This window comes from Thamnophis elegans, chromosome 16 (assembly GCF_009769535.1).
Source record: "Thamnophis elegans isolate rThaEle1 chromosome 16, rThaEle1.pri, whole genome shotgun sequence".
NCBI lineage: Eukaryota > Metazoa > Chordata > Lepidosauria > Squamata > Colubridae > Thamnophis > Thamnophis elegans.
Window position 1 is genome coordinate 13,620,178 of NC_045556.1, and position 15,462 is coordinate 13,635,639.

At 44.3% G+C, this 15,462-nt stretch overlaps 1 protein-coding gene across 1 annotated transcript; it reads left to right on the forward strand.

Annotated features, from left to right (window-relative positions):
* Positions 1-424: 424 nt before the first annotated feature.
* RLBP1 (retinaldehyde binding protein 1) lies at positions 425-10,244 on the forward strand. The gene is made up of 7 exons (XM_032233148.1): positions 425-436; positions 1,762-1,890; positions 4,445-4,649; positions 5,889-6,067; positions 8,431-8,589; positions 9,299-9,409; positions 10,086-10,244. The coding sequence occupies exons 1-7, from the start codon at positions 425-427 to the stop codon at positions 10,242-10,244; spliced, it is 954 nt and encodes a 317-aa protein (XP_032089039.1).
* Positions 10,245-15,462: the final 5,218 nt, after the last annotated feature.

The following is a 15,462-nucleotide window of genomic DNA, read 5'->3' on the forward strand; positions in this document are numbered from 1 at the left end:
TCCCACAAAGAAGGCCACACCCACAGAGTAGGTTCCAAAAATTTTTGAAACCCACCACTGCATTCCTGTAATGCAGTTTGCTTGGTGAGAATGCTATGTTAGTGGTAAGTATTCAGGAAAAATTCCTTGAAAGTGAGAATAATTAATCAGTGGAATGATTTGCCTCCAGAAGTTGTGGGTGATCCATCACGGGAGGTTTTTAGGAAGAGACTGGACAGATGTTTGGCATCCTGTTTGTGTCCTGCTTGAGCAAAGGGTTGGGCTAGAAGACCAAAGTCTCTTCCAGCCCTGTTATTCTGCAAGTCCAATTAAGTGTGGTGAATCCATTCGGTCGTCATTACGCAAACCTTGTGTAAACTCAGGCTTTGCTAATAGGGTTCACCTGTGGTTTTCTTTCTCCCAGGGGCTAGATTGGAGTGCAAAGATGACAACAATGGTGAGTTTCAACTCCCTTACTTTGATGCCATTCTCAAGTTCATACTGGGGATAAACTGTTAGAAAGCATGCCAGATTTAAACCTTCTCTTCAGCAGACTTGACTCTGGTCACACAACACACTAAATCCCAAAGCAACAAACCCCATTTTGGCCTGGCATGTTCTACAAGTCCACTCTGTGTAGTTGTAACTACTGCATCACATGAGGTTTCCAAGAAGAGACTAGGTGGCCACTTGTCTACAATGGCATAGGGCAGTGGTTCCCAAACTTGGCAACTTTAAGACTTGTGGGCTTAAACTCCCAGAATTCTCCAGCCAGCTCTGCAGTCTTAAAGTTGCCAAGTTTGGGAACCACTGGCATAGGGTCTCCTACTTGGGTAAGGGGTTTATATATTTGTTAAATTTATTTGCCGCCCATCTCATATTGAAATGAATCTGGGTGGGTTGGAGTAGAAGACCCTCCAAAGTCCCTTCCAACTCGGTTACTCTTATGTTCCAGCTAGTTAGAATCAAGATCATGTGAAGGGTTAATGCCACTTTATAAGACCTTGGTAAGGCCTCACTTGGAATACTGCATTCAGTTTTGGTCGCCACGGTGTAGAAAAGATGTTGAGACTTGTTCTGACCCACCCTTCTCCGTCCAGTAATGAAAGCCGAGACACGCTTAATGAGAATGTCCTTTAATAGCAAGTCCAGACTCTCGGTGGCTGAAAGGCAAATAAACAAATAGATAAGGACGTTGGCAGCAAGTCTGACAAACCTTGGCAGCAATGCAAACAAACTCTGTCAGCAATCCAGCCTGCCAAGTTCGTTTCTCTTTAGTCCAAGCGTTGACTTCTGCAAGAAGGGTGTGGCACAAGCAGTCTCTTTTATAGTCTGGAGAGGAGCTTAATGACCATCAGCTGAGCGTAATTACCTCCTGTAATTATGTAGTTGTTCTCCCTTTGACGGCATGCATCCCGGAACAACTCACAGTTGGTTTCTGGATTACTCTCTCTTGTCTCCTCCCCACTGATCCAAGGCTCAGGCGCTACCTGGTGACCAACCAGTCTCTCTGCACCCTGCTTGGAGTCGGAACCCTGTCCAGGGTCCTCCACATCCTCTAGGGCCGACTCATAGGGCCCCTCGCTGTTGGAGTCTGGTGGCAGCTCCAACGGATCCTGCCAAGCCACAACAAGACTCTACAAAGAGTGCAGAGAAGAGCAACCCCCCCCTACCAAGCCATGCCAGGCCCACCCAGCCACGCCCACAGAACCATTAGTAAAAAAAAAATTGAATCCCACCATTCGGGCAGATGCTATTTTCACCTTGCAATTTCATTCCCAGACTGGCACCTTCAGGCCTGTTTCGGAAGAGGAGCAGGCTTTGCGGACTAAACTCGAGCGACTGAGCACCAGCGACCATGGCCCCGTGTTTGGGAAGCATGAGAAGATCCCCGAACACACCCTGCAGAAGGTGAGCGACGTCATGGAAAATTGGGGAGAACGACAGGAGCAGGAACCCAAGGACCGTTTGCAGAAGCGGAAGCTGGCCAAGAAAAACATTCGGCACAGATACATTGGCACAGCTGGCATTGCCACCCGCTTTAATCCTGATCAGATGTCCTGCTTCAGAGAGGACTGTAAATATATATTTGGCTGCAAGTTCCTTGTGCCAGTTTGCATGTCACTCAGGCCTTTTAATCTACGCTCAGCTACCTAACATTGATCATCTTATTCATTGTAAGAGCTATAACCATTTACTTCACAGTCATGGCCACCTAATCCTAAAATCCTCTAAATGTTAAGCCATGCCTAGATGATAGAAAGAACTATGATTGTTATTATACAATTGTATCACAGCGGCCAGTTGTTTCGCCGGATTTGGCATTGGTTACTAGTCGGGCCCCACCCGATTTTTTCCAGAAATTGACCATGCAGTGCTTTGTTCTGCCAACTCTCCATTCTTGATTTTATCACATCTTTTCTGTATTCTTGTTTTGTCTGTTGGGCCTTCAGTAGATTTTTGTTCTTTACTTCGATTAATAGATGTTCTTGACTTTCTTTTAAATAATCAGCCAGTGCACGTTTTTCTTCTTCAACTGTTTGCTTCACTTGTAATAATCCTCTGCCACCTGATTTTCGGGGCAGATATAGTCTATCAGTATCACCACGTGGATGTAAACTGTAGTGCATTGTCATTAGTTTCCTGGTTTTTCTGTCCAAAAGGTCCAAATCAGCTTGTGTCCAGTTAACTATGCCAGCTGTGTATCTTATAACTGGTATTGCCCAGGTATTTATGGCCTTGATTGTATTTCCACCATTCAATTTAGATTTCAAAATTTTCCTAACTCTGTTGGTGTACTCTCGTCTGACAATAGTTTTTACTTCTCCATGCTTGATGTTATCCAACTGCAGAATGCCTAAGTATTTGTAGGCTTCATTTTCTTTGCATTTAATTAGTTGGCCATTGGGCATTTCAATTCCCTCAGATGCAGTGATTTTGCCCCTTTTTATGGATACAGTGGCGCATTTTTCCATGCCAAACTGCATTGAAATATCGGTGCTGAATACTCGGACTGTATTTGTCAATGATTGGATTTCTATTATTATTCTATTATTATTATTATTATTATTATTATTATTATTTCTTCTTCTTCTTCTTCTTCTTCCTCCTCCTCCTCCTCCTCCTCCTCCTCCTCCTCCTCCTCCTCCTCCTCCTCTTCTTCTTCCTCTTCCTCCCTCCCTCCTCCTCTTCCTCCTCCTCCTCTTCCATGATGTTCTTCTTCTGCCTGGACCTTGTTTGCCTTTAATCTTTCCCCATCAGCCACTGGATGGCACCAAACTCCAAAAAATAGGGCAGTGTTAACCACAGTAGTGTATTGTAAGCTCTGACTCAAACTGTTGACTCTACTTGGATATCAGTTCACACTAGTTCAAAATGTTGGTTTGATTGACAACCACTCTTGGTATGGAAGAGGAACCATTACTTTAAAGGATAATTCCCCACAGGTTTAAAAATGTTCCCTGTTACATATACATAACAGTTACAATTTGGTTTCCACTTCAGGAAGGACTCTGATCCTGCATCCAGATTTCAGGTTGTGTACCATAAAAATTTGCGTGGGGGGTATATTTTGCTAGAAAGGGTTAATGAGTTAATGAGAAAAGGACTACAGGCAGTCCTGGACTTAAAACCACAACTGGGCCCTGAATTGCCATTGCTAAGAAAGTGAGCGGTGCCAGATATTTCAGCCTTTTCTGTCCTGGCTGTTAAGCAAATCACTGCAATTGTTAAGTGAATCACATGTCATAGAGTGAATCACATGTCCAGTTGGCAATGTGATGGCTTGATGACCCTGGAGAGATGGTCTCTGATCCAGCAGTTTGAGTCCTAGCACTGTTCCCGTCATTCACCTCAGCTTCTGTCCACCTAACCGTTTGAAAGCATGTTCTATGTGAGTAGATAAATAGGTTCCACATTGGTGAGGAGGAGACGAGTTGGTGTTCTGTGCAGGCAGTCAGATTCCTTCTCTCTGAACCTTCCCAATTGCTGTGCCTGTTTGCGAGGTGGCTCTGGGAATGGAAGGAGCCTTGGATGACCACGCAGAAAAATCCACTTGTCTTTATTTCTGATGCAAAGACAGCTTGCCCTCCTGTGGCACACCTTAGGAATCGTGGAAGCATTTCCTACAACAGAGCCAAACTACTACTCTGCAATAGTATTGTGATCTCCTGGCTAATGTCAGTGGAGGAAGCGGGATTCACTTATTATTGCTATTAAGTGAATCCCGCTTCCCCCACTGACTTTGCTTGTTGCAAGAACCTACACTTTTGTCAAATGGGGATGCTATAACAGTTGTAAAGTGCAAGGACTGATCATGTTACACTTTTCAGTGTCTTGTAACAGTCATTAAACAAATGGTTGTAAGTTGAGGATTGCCTGTACTTTCCCAGGAAAAGCAGAGGTTCCAGTATGATCCTCCAACTCATTGTCTATCTGTCACATTATCTTTGGCTCTCATCTCTAGGCTAAAGATGAATTGAACGAGACCTCAGAGAAACGTGAATTAGCAATCAAAGAGCTTCGGGAGCTTATCCAGGAGAAAGCTAAAGATGGAGATGACATTTGCAAAACGGTTGCTGATAAAATGCAGGTGAAGGAAGACGCTTTCCTCCTCCGTTTCATACGTGCCCGCAAGTTTGATCTCAACAGAGCATATGATTTGATTAAAGGTGAGGATTCCTCCATTGGACCCTTCCCTCCAGACATAAAAATCCATAACTCTTACTCTGTGGGGGTTGAAGTTTATTTATTTACTGATTTCAGTTAGCCAGCTCATAGCTTCGTGGTGTGATGCTCAGTGGATAAGAGGCTCGGCTTGTTGGCAAACCCGAGTGCTATGCGATGGGGTGAGCTCCCGTCCTCGCCTAGCTCCTGCCCACCTAGCAGTTTGAAGGCATGCAAATGCCAGTAGATAAATAGGTACCATTTTGGTGGGAATATAACAACGCTTCCTGATATTTTGCTGGCCACATGACCGCGAAAATGTCTTTGGACAGCACTGGCTCAATGGCCCTTGAAAGAGAGATTAATTGTTAGAACAATTAATCAGTGGAACAACTTGCCTCCAGAAGTTGTGAATGCTCCAACACTGGAAATTTTAAAGAAGAGATTGGACAACCATTTGTCTGAAGTGGTGTAGGATTTCCTGCCTAAGCAGGGGGGGTGGACTAGAAGACCTACAATGTCCCTTCCAACTCTGTTATTCTATTTCTATTCCTACTCAAATTTCAGGTAGTAGCATTATCAGAACAGAATAATTAGAATAAAAGAGTTTGAGGGGACCTTGGAGATCTTCTAGTCCAACCCCTGGCTCAAGCAAGAGACCCTATACCACTTCAGACAAGTGGCTGTCCAGTCTCTTCTTAAAAGTCACCAGTATAATAGCTCCACCACCTCCATTAGTCAAAGATAGGAGTTGTTACAATACTATTTGTCTACTTGCCAGCTGGTGGGTTTCAGATTTTTGAGATGGAGGAGTTCTGCAGAGGAGTTCTGTTTGTACTTATTTTGAATGTTCATTGAAACATTCTCTACAAACTGGAATCCGGATAGAAGCAGGTCTTTTGCTTTAAGAGGTTGTTCTATTCACGCTCAAGTCCATGTGTGTAAAATTACATTTTTTTTATGCATGCATGTTATGAATTCCAAAAAGTATTGTTGTGCCTTTGGCTTCCTTCAAATTAAAATGGGTAATTTCTGTATCGCACCAAAAGTGTTGAGTTTATTGAGCTACTGATTGGAGTGGATTAACTTGTCGTTCAAAGCATGCAGCTCTTAACTGGGAAGAAACCCTGCCTCTATTACCAGTTCCACCTTGGAAACATCAAGTTTTAAGTTGATTGTTGAGCTGTTGGCCCATGTAGCATCTCTAAATGTGGCACTGTTAGAGCCTCTATCCCTGACTCCAGGTTACGTCAACTTCCGTCAGCAGTATCCAGAACTCTTCGAAAACCTGGTACCCGAGGCAGTACGGAGTACCATTGAGGCTGGCTACCCTGGCATTTTGTGCAACAGGGATAAATATGGTCGGGTGGTACTGCTGTTCAACATAGAGAACTGGGATTATGAAGAGATCACGTTTGACGAGGTTGGTATTTGTTCGGTAAAGGCATTCATCTTTTTGTAAGCTTTTTCTAAGCCTTTAACCATCATAGTTCCTCTTCTGACCTAGGCTTTCCCAAAAAGCACGAATCAGATTCCTGGTCTTGACAAAATCCCTTTTATTAAATCAATGTCAACTCCTCCCATTCACCTTCAGCAAAGGCCTGGTAAACAGTCTTTCAAAGGTGAATTTATGACCACAGACCTTATCTAGCTCGGAAAGCTGCCATGTAAATATTTTCCAAACACGGTGTTGTACGAGGCACAGAGTCTCTGAGATTCACAGACAGATCTTCACACTCCTGAAACGAATGAACAAATTGTTTCCTGCAAAAGCCCACTTCCCTTTCGCTCCTCTTTTATTTCCTGTGGGAGGGACCATTCACAATCCACTTGTGGCTTTACTCCCAAATCGACCCTGATTTCTTAGCTGTTCTTTTCTTCCGGCAGCTCTGCGCATGCGCACACTGGGAATGGGCTCCAGCTGTTCCTCTGCCTCACTGCTGTCTAGCTCCAAAGATAGATGAGAACTGCCAGATGGCCTTGGCCTCCAATGCAGAGCCCTTGTCTGAGCCTTCCCCAGCCTCCAGGACTGGTTATGTTCCTCCCCAACCTCCTCATTGTTCTACTGCTGCCAGCTGTGCTGGCTGCTGGTGGGCCACAGCAGTTCTCCCTAAAGCAGGGAAAGCACTGCGGCCAGAAAATACATTGTCCAATGGCAATTGCTGATATTTTTCATCTAGGATGGAGAACATCTGGGTGCAAATTGCAAACAGAGAAGGGAGATACCATGTAGCTTGCTTGCTATGTAATGAAGGAACTTCCGCCCTTCTTCAGTTTTCATGATCTTTGTTTATGCTCTTTTTCTTAGCAATAGCAATAGCAATAGCAGTTCGACTTATATACCGCTTCATAGGGCTTTCAGCCCTCTCTAAGCGGTTTACAGAATCAGCATATTGCCCCCAACAATCCGGGTCCTCATTTTACCCACCTCGGAAGGATGGAAGGCTGAGTCAACCCTGAGCCGGTGAGATTGGAACCGCCGAACTGCAGTTAGCAGTCAGCTGAAGTGGCCTGCAGTACTGCACTCTAACCACCGCGCCACCTCGGCTCTTAGGTGGGGTTGCTATGTTAAGTTCCTTTACTTAGCGAGTAACTTGGAACAGAACATTTACATCAACCAAAAGACAGGAGACTGTCTCTTAGGGAACACTGAATGAATTGCTTTGTTTGGAATAAGCCACGTGATGCCTTATCAGTTTTGATAGGCATGAATCTCTACTGAATCAGATCTAAGCCACATCTATAGCCAGTCAGAAATCAGCTGGAAGGAAACCCAGAAGCAGCACAAGCAAAATCAATTCACAAGTATTTGGTACTCAGAACTGTACTACGACGGCAATAGAATTAAGTAGCTGGGCTCACACCCTGCACTATACTATAGTTTGCTTATTTTTGTAGAAGTACCACATTTGGGCTAGAAACAGCTGAAAGAACCTAAAACAGAGTTAATGCTGTCTGTATCTCTTTGCTGTCATCCCACGGTCATTTGGAGTTTTGCAGCCCATAACCAATATCTTTGATTTAGATAAACTGGATTAACTGTAGTATGGAAATCCCAATTTGTGGATTAGTGTGTATTATAATAATTAATTGCAGCCTGCTAAAACTTCATTAAAAACCAAATGTGGTTTCTTTAATGAAGGAATCCATCACAGATATAATCATCACAATTTGCGGCCCCTCCGTTGGACCAGGCAAAGCTGCCCACGTTATTGGAAACTCAAGTGTTTATAATGACACAAATAGTTTGCACAACGCACTAATCCACCGTTTATTTTAATCATGGTTTGTTTAAGGAAACATATTTGGCTGGGGAGTTCACACCTTATGCTATGCTAGGAACCATGGTTTCCAAACTACAGCAGCTGGATTCATTCAGCCTTTGCATAATTAAAAAAAAAAATCCATGATGTCTTTGCATGATGTGTAAATCCAATCCTATTGGCAGAAGATACTATTTAACCCCTAGGGCCTTTGGTGCTCTCTGAGCTTGGTTGTTTTCTTGCAGATGTTTCATTACCCAAACTAGGTAACACCATCAGCACTGATAACATCACTTAGTTTGGTAATGAAACATCTGCAAGAAAACAACGAAGCTCGGAGAGCACCAAGGACCCCACAAATCCAATCCTATCTTTTTTTGATGACGATTACTACTTTGATTGCATCTCTAGCAGAACCAATGCAAAGTTTTATGGCTGGTGTTTCAAAGCCAATGGGGTAGAGGAAGGCCCATGAATGAGTTGGAGCCTGAGCTGGTACTTACTTACAATGGTTTTACTACAGATCCTCCGTGCCTACTGCGTGATCTTGGAGAAGCTGCTGGAGAACGAGGAAACTCAAATCAACGGCTTCTGTATCATTGAAAACTTCAAGGGATTCACCATGCAGCAAGCCTACGGTATCAAGCCTTCTGAACTGAAAAAAATGGTGGACATGCTACAGGTGAGCCTCATCTCCTTGCCATAGCACGCTGCAGAGATGGAACAGCGTCTGAAAATGGCCCTAAATTAAGACAATCATGCTTAATGGGATAGCAGTACAAAATGGAGCTCTAGGGAAGGCTTTGGAGGCACAGTTCCAAATCTCAAATGCAGCACATGTTGAAGTCAATGGACTTCTGCAAAATTCTTTGCCGTTTAACGGGTTGGGGCTCCAGGAAATCCTCTGGGTCAGGATTTGAGAGACCGCCTACTGCCAATTACCTCCACTAGGCCAATAAGATCACATAGATTAGGCCTCCTCCGAATTCCATCAGCCGGTCAATGTCGACTGGCAACTACCCGGAGGAGAGCCTTCTCGGTGGCTGCTCCGACCCTATGGAACGAACTCCCCGTGGAGATTCGTACCCTCACCACCCTTCAGACCTTCCGCGTAGCCCTTAAAACCTGGCTGTCCCGACAGGCCTGGGGCTAAAGACTTCAACCCCACCCGAATAGTACGACTGTTGTGTTTTTTAACGATGTATTGTCTTTATGTGTATAACTTGTTTTGTACTTCCCCTCCCCTTGAATTGTGAGCCGCCCTGAGTCCCCCCAGGGAAAAGGGCGGCATACAAATAAAGTTAAAATCAAAATCAAAAATTAAAATCAAATTTACAATAACTCAGTTGCCTGTATGTAAATAATTTCACATTTATCTTTGGAATTCCCAGGATTCCTTTCCAGCTCGATTCAAGGCCATTCATTTCATTCACCAGCCTTGGTATTTTACCACCACCTACAATGTCGTCAAGCCATTCCTGAAGAACAAGCTTCTGGAAAGGGTGAGTTGCACCACCCAAGACTGCACACAATAGTAGGGGTATGTTCTAACCGAGGCTTTCCAAGAGCATGAAACAAACTCCTTGTCCCAGCAAAAAACCCTTTTATTAATTTACTGTGAATTCTGCTCATTCACATCAAGTCTTTCCAGGGAGTCTTGGAGTGTCACGAACCAATTAAGTTATCTCCTGCAAACTCCACTCCCCTTTCGCTCCTCTTTTATTTCCTCTGGGAGGGGACATTCATCGTCCACCTGTGGCCTTACTCCCAAGTTGACCCCTGTTCTTTAGTTGTTTCCTTCGTCTGGCAACTCTGCACATGCGCACACTGGGAACAGGCTCCAGCTGTTCGTCTGCCTCACTGATGTCTGACTTTGAAGGCAGCTGATAACTGGCATACGGCCCCGGCCCCATGTCCACCTCCAACACAGAGCCCTCATCAGAGCCTTCCCCAGACTCCAGGACTGGCCCATGTTCCTCCTCGACCTCCTCACTGTCCAAATCTGCTGCCAGCTCTGCTGGTGGGCTACAACAGTGTAGCCTTCACCTTATCACCACAATTCGGACTAGAATTTCCATTGCTAGGCCAGATTTTTTTTAAAAAGCCAGAATAAGCAGCTCCACAAAAGTATCCTGGCTTCCTTCTGCTCACACCTTCCCGCTTTCTTTTCTTACTCAGGTCTTCGTGCACGGGGATGAACTTGCCACCTTCTTTCAAGAGATAGATGCCGATATCTTGCCAGCTGACTTTGGAGGCAACCTGCCCCGATATGATGGCAAAATGGTCGCCGAGAAGCTTTTTGGGGTCTGGATGGACACTGAAGACACAACTCTCTAGAAAATGAACAGGCCCAAGTGGAAGATCAGCCTCAGCTTTTCCTTGAAATGCAGTGCACGTAGTTCTCAATGTATAACCCAGATTACGACCAGAATTCCCATTGCTACGACAGGCGTTTGTTAAGCCAGCAGCATACGATTTTAGAACCTTTTTTGGAGCGGGCTATGGTTGTTAAGTGAATCACACGATTGGTTCAGTGAATCCATGTTCTCCCATTGACTTTGCTAGTGGGAAGCCGGAGCGATCACATGCAACCGTTATAAACACAGTCAGTGGCCTGAATCTAGTTTAATTAAACTAGACCATGGGGTGGATGCTGCGCCATTCGTAAGTGGGAGGACCACTCATAAGTCACTTTCCACAAATGGTCAATAAATGAATGGTTCTAAGTTGAGGACTACCTTGATTGATAGAATAGAGTAGAATAACAGAGTTGGAAGGGACCTTGGAGGTCTTCTAGTCCAACCCCCTGCTTAGGCAGAAAACCCTACATCACTTCAGACAAATGATTATCCAACCTTAAAAACTTCCAGTGTTGGAGCATTCACAACTTCTGCAGGCAAGTGGTTCCATTGATGAATTGTTCTGTCAGGAATTTTCTCCTTAGTTCTAGGTTGCTTCCCTCCTTGATTAGTTTCCACTCATTTTTTCTTATCCTACCATTAGGTGCCTTGGAAAATAGCTTGACTCCCTCTTCTTTGTGGCAACCCCTGAGATATTGGAACACTGCTATCATGTCTCCCCTAGTCCTTCTTTTAATTAAACTAGACATACCCAGTTCCTGCCACCGTTCTTCATATATTTTAGCCTCCAGTCCCCTAATCCTCTTTGTTGCTCTTCTCTGCACTCTTTCTAGAGTCTCAACATCTTTTTTTACATCGTGGCGACCAAAACTGGATGCAGTATTCCAGGTGTGGCCTTACCAAGGCCTTATAAAGTGGTATTAACTCTTCACGGGATCTTGATTCTATCCCACAGTTTATGCCGCCTATAACTGTGTTGGCTTTTTTGGCAGCTGATGCAGACTGCTGGCTCATATTTAAATGATTGTCCACTAGGATTCCAAGATCCCGCTCACAGTTACTACTATTGAGCAAGGTGCCACATATACTGTGCTTGTGCATTTTATTTTTCTTGCCTAAAAGTAGATTGTGATCATAAGCTCTATCTCTTTCATTCCTCATTTTCATTCTCTTTCAGCCATCAAAGGCAGAGCCCCCCCCCCTAACCTCCCCGCCTCCAAAAACAGCTTCTGTCATCCTAGCTCAGCCTTCCCTAGTGAGGATAAGAAAGCAAACCGAAGACGATCATAGACCACTGATCAATGGGGATCTACAAAGCAGGCACTATGGCTAGTTTGGTTCATTTTGAGCCCAACCACTGGCGTGTCCAATATACCAGTTTAGAACTAGCCTTATTCGGATTGGGGCATTGGAAAAGTATGTCTTCATTCAGAGTTGTATATTTTAAGATCACACAATGTTAATGGACGTTGGAAGATGGTTCTAAGTTATGTGCGTGGAGGGGGAGGGGAAGAATTCCTCTGGAATAGAATAGGAAGTCATTGAAGAAACTTGCAGGCCAACTGAAATATTTTTTTCCCGTATAAACACAAGCTTTGTAGCCAACAGAAATGGCTCCAATAGCGTGCATGCTTTTGGCTTAAGTTGCTTTAGTAAACTAAATGTGCCAATCACGAGGATTGTTTGTACGCTCTGTGCTTTAAAAGACCAACGTGCTTTAAACAATTAGGCTGGGCAAATCGGAGACAGATGTACTTTTGTCTTCTTTTGCTTACTTTATTGGGTTTCAGCTCATCCCCGGGGGAAGAAGCATACCTCAGAGACAGAGCCCTGACTTTGCATTATGGGAGGTCTATGCTTTCTCCTTCTTCATATATAGCTGACAATAAACCCCTCCTGCTTACGTAAGTCAAGCATCATCTTGCAGTTTTCCTGAACAGCCTGTGCATTTTTCTTCCCCGGAATGGCCATCAACTCACGCCTGCCTGAAATCCCTCAAGATTCTAATCTCCTCCTCCTGAAAAGGTGGCAAAGTCTCAGCTAAGAACAATCGTGAAACTTTGCAGCCTCTTAAAAACTTCATCCCCTTCAAAAGTACTTTTTGTATTGTTGTTAGTTGCGAATTGTGTCCGACCCATCGTGACCCCATGGACAATGTTCCTCCAGGCCTTCATGTCCTCTACCATCCTCCGGAGTCCATTCAAGCTTACGGCGACTGCTTCAGTGACTCCATCCAGCCACCTCATTCTCTGTCGTCCCCTTCTTCTTTTGCCCTCAGTCTTTCCCAGCATTAGGCTCTTCTCCAGGGAGTCCTTCCTTCTCATTGGGTGGCCAAAGTATTTGAGTTTCATCTTCAGGATCTGGTCTTCTAAAGAGCAGTCAGGGTTGATCTTCTGTAGGACTGACCAGTTTGATAGCCTTGTAGTCCAAGGAACTCGCAGGAGTCTTCTCCAGCACCAGAGTTCAAAGATCTCCATTCTTTGGCACGCAGCCTTCCTTATGGTCCAACTTTCACAGCCATACATTGCAACTGGGAAAACCGTAGCCTTGACTATACGCACTTTTGTTGTCAGGGTGATGTCTCTGCTTTTTAGTATGCTGTCTAGATTTGCCATAGCTTTCCTCCCCAGGAGCAACATCTTTTAATTTCTTGGCTGCAGTCCCCGTCTGCCTCTCATTGGTCTTCCCTGCTCATTCCTCAAGATAATCCTAGAGAAGGGGCCAGGCTGTAGGGGGGTGGGTAGTGGTTTGGTTAGTGGGTCCTTCAGTCACATGAATCTGAAGATGGTTATCTTATCTGGCCATCTCACACAGAAGGAAACATTCCACTTCTCCTCTGTCAGATGCTCAGTTTTAAAGACAGTGGTCCATTGCAATTTCTCCAGCAAAATTCAAACCAGCAGTTTAGAGAGACACGATCAGTTAACCTACTTAACTGTTCTGATCTAGGCTTCCCAAGAGCATTAAGCCAACTCCTTGTTCTGACAAAAAAAACCTTTTATTAATTTACTGTGGATTCATTCACATCCAGCAAAGTCTTTCAAAGGAGGATTTACAGTCACAGACCTTATCTGGCTTGGACAGCTGACAGGCCGATATCTGCAAAACTTGGCAAGGAGTCTCAGAGAGTCCCGAACCACAATTAAGGGAACTAATTGTCTCCTGCAAACTCCACTCCCCTTTCGCTCCTCTTTTATTTCCTCTGGGAGGGGCCATTCATCGTCCACCTGTGGCCTTCCTCCCAAGTTGACCCCTGTTCTTTAGCTGTTCCATTTGTCTGGCAACTCTGTGCATGCGCACACTGGAAAGAGGTTCCAGCTCTTCATCTGCCTCAGTGATGTCTCTGAAGGCAGCTGATAACTGGCATACGGCTCTGGCCCCATCTCTGCCTCCGACACAGGGCCCTCATCAGAGCCTTCCCCAGACTCCAGGACTCTCCGATGTTTCTCCCCAACCTCCTCAATGTCTGAATCTGCTGCCAGCTCTGCTGGCAGGCCACAACATTATCCACATATCCTCCGCTTGGGGCGATACCCGCTTGTGGTTTCTCAAGGCCATACATGGAAAGCAAGAATGCTCTCCGAAGAGAAGTCCTTTCTTGTTCTCCTTCCATGAAATCAGATCTGCAACGGTCACTCTCTCTTTCCCTATCCTGCTCCACATGGCTTAAATGCTAGGCTTGTTTGGTTGGTGGAACAGGCCAACAGAGATAACTCCGAAATAGAAACCATTGGAAGAAACCTACAAGAGGGTCATTCAGGACAAGACTGGCGCTGACTCAAGCTAAACAGGACATACGCCCTGAAGCTGCAGAGAGAAGTGGGGGAGCTTTCTGCCCACCTCCGTAGCATAAATTCACTCTCTGGGAGACATGGAGAACCAGAGCAGAGGGGAAGAGATGGGGTCAGATGTTTCTTTGCCATCTCTCAGACATTAACTCCCCCAGGGGAAGGGCGAGACTGAGACCTCCATTTCTCAAAGTTAGCGGATAGCTGGGAACATCTGAATTCCTTAGTTTTTCAACTTGTAAAGGTAAAGGGTCCCCTCACACATATGTGCTAGTCATTCCCGATTCTAGGGGGCGGTGTGCCTCTCCAATTCAAAGCCAAAGAGCCAGCACTGTCTGAAGACGTCTCCGTGGTCATGTGGCCGGCATGACTAAACGCCGAAGGTGCACAGAACGCTGTTATTTTCCCACCAAAGGTGGTTCTGATTTTTCTACTTGCATTTTTACCTGCTTTTGAATTGCTAGGTTGGCAGAAGCTGGGACAAGTAACGGGACCTCACTCCGTTACATGGTGCTAGAGATTCAAACCGCCGAACTGCCGGCCTTTCTGATTGACAAGCTCAGCGTCTTAGCCACTGAGCCACAACTTGTAGTTTGCTCCAAACCCAGACAGGGCCTAACAATCCTCCCCAAACTCACAGAAAAATTTAAACATTTTTTTGTTTTTTGTTCCTGAGAACCGGGAGAGGAACTTAAACTGACTCCTTGCAATCTAGCAACGTGCTGTACTTATTTAATCAGGCCTTTAGTCTCGAAGTCTTGTGAATGCTGCCACGGTGTTTGTTCCATGTAGAAGAGAAACTGTTTTTCAAAAATCACCTTTGTTATATACAACTTTGCCCGGTGTTTTGGTCTCACATTCTGTTCCCTTCAAATTATTTTTCTTCTGGTTTATTGATATTTCGTAAATTCCCAGACGCATGATATTTTTAAATTTTCCTACTATTTTTTTAGGCTCCTATTATTACTAATCTTATTATTTCTTTTTACATTGAGCAGTAGAGTTGTCTCTTTATAGCATATAAGCATGTTGGCCAAAATGCCACTAACACATACAAAAAAATACTAATCTGTTTGTAAGCTGATTTTATGAGAAATCTGGAACTATCTGCTATAGATGCTGTATTACATTATTTCACTTCATGCTTCCTAAGTTGGGAAACACACAAAAAGTTAAATTACACTACAACATTTCTAGTAGATTATAAATGGCGAGCTAAGTTAAATATGTAAAACAATAAATTATGTATCTTCAAGATTATCCCTCTTAATATTCAACATTTGTCAACCTTAAAATGGGACCATCCGTTGGTTACTATTCTCCAGAAGTTTATATGGTATTCTAATTTCAGATACAATAAGCAATAAACTATTTCAGGTTAAAATATGTGTTTGTTCAATGTGCATA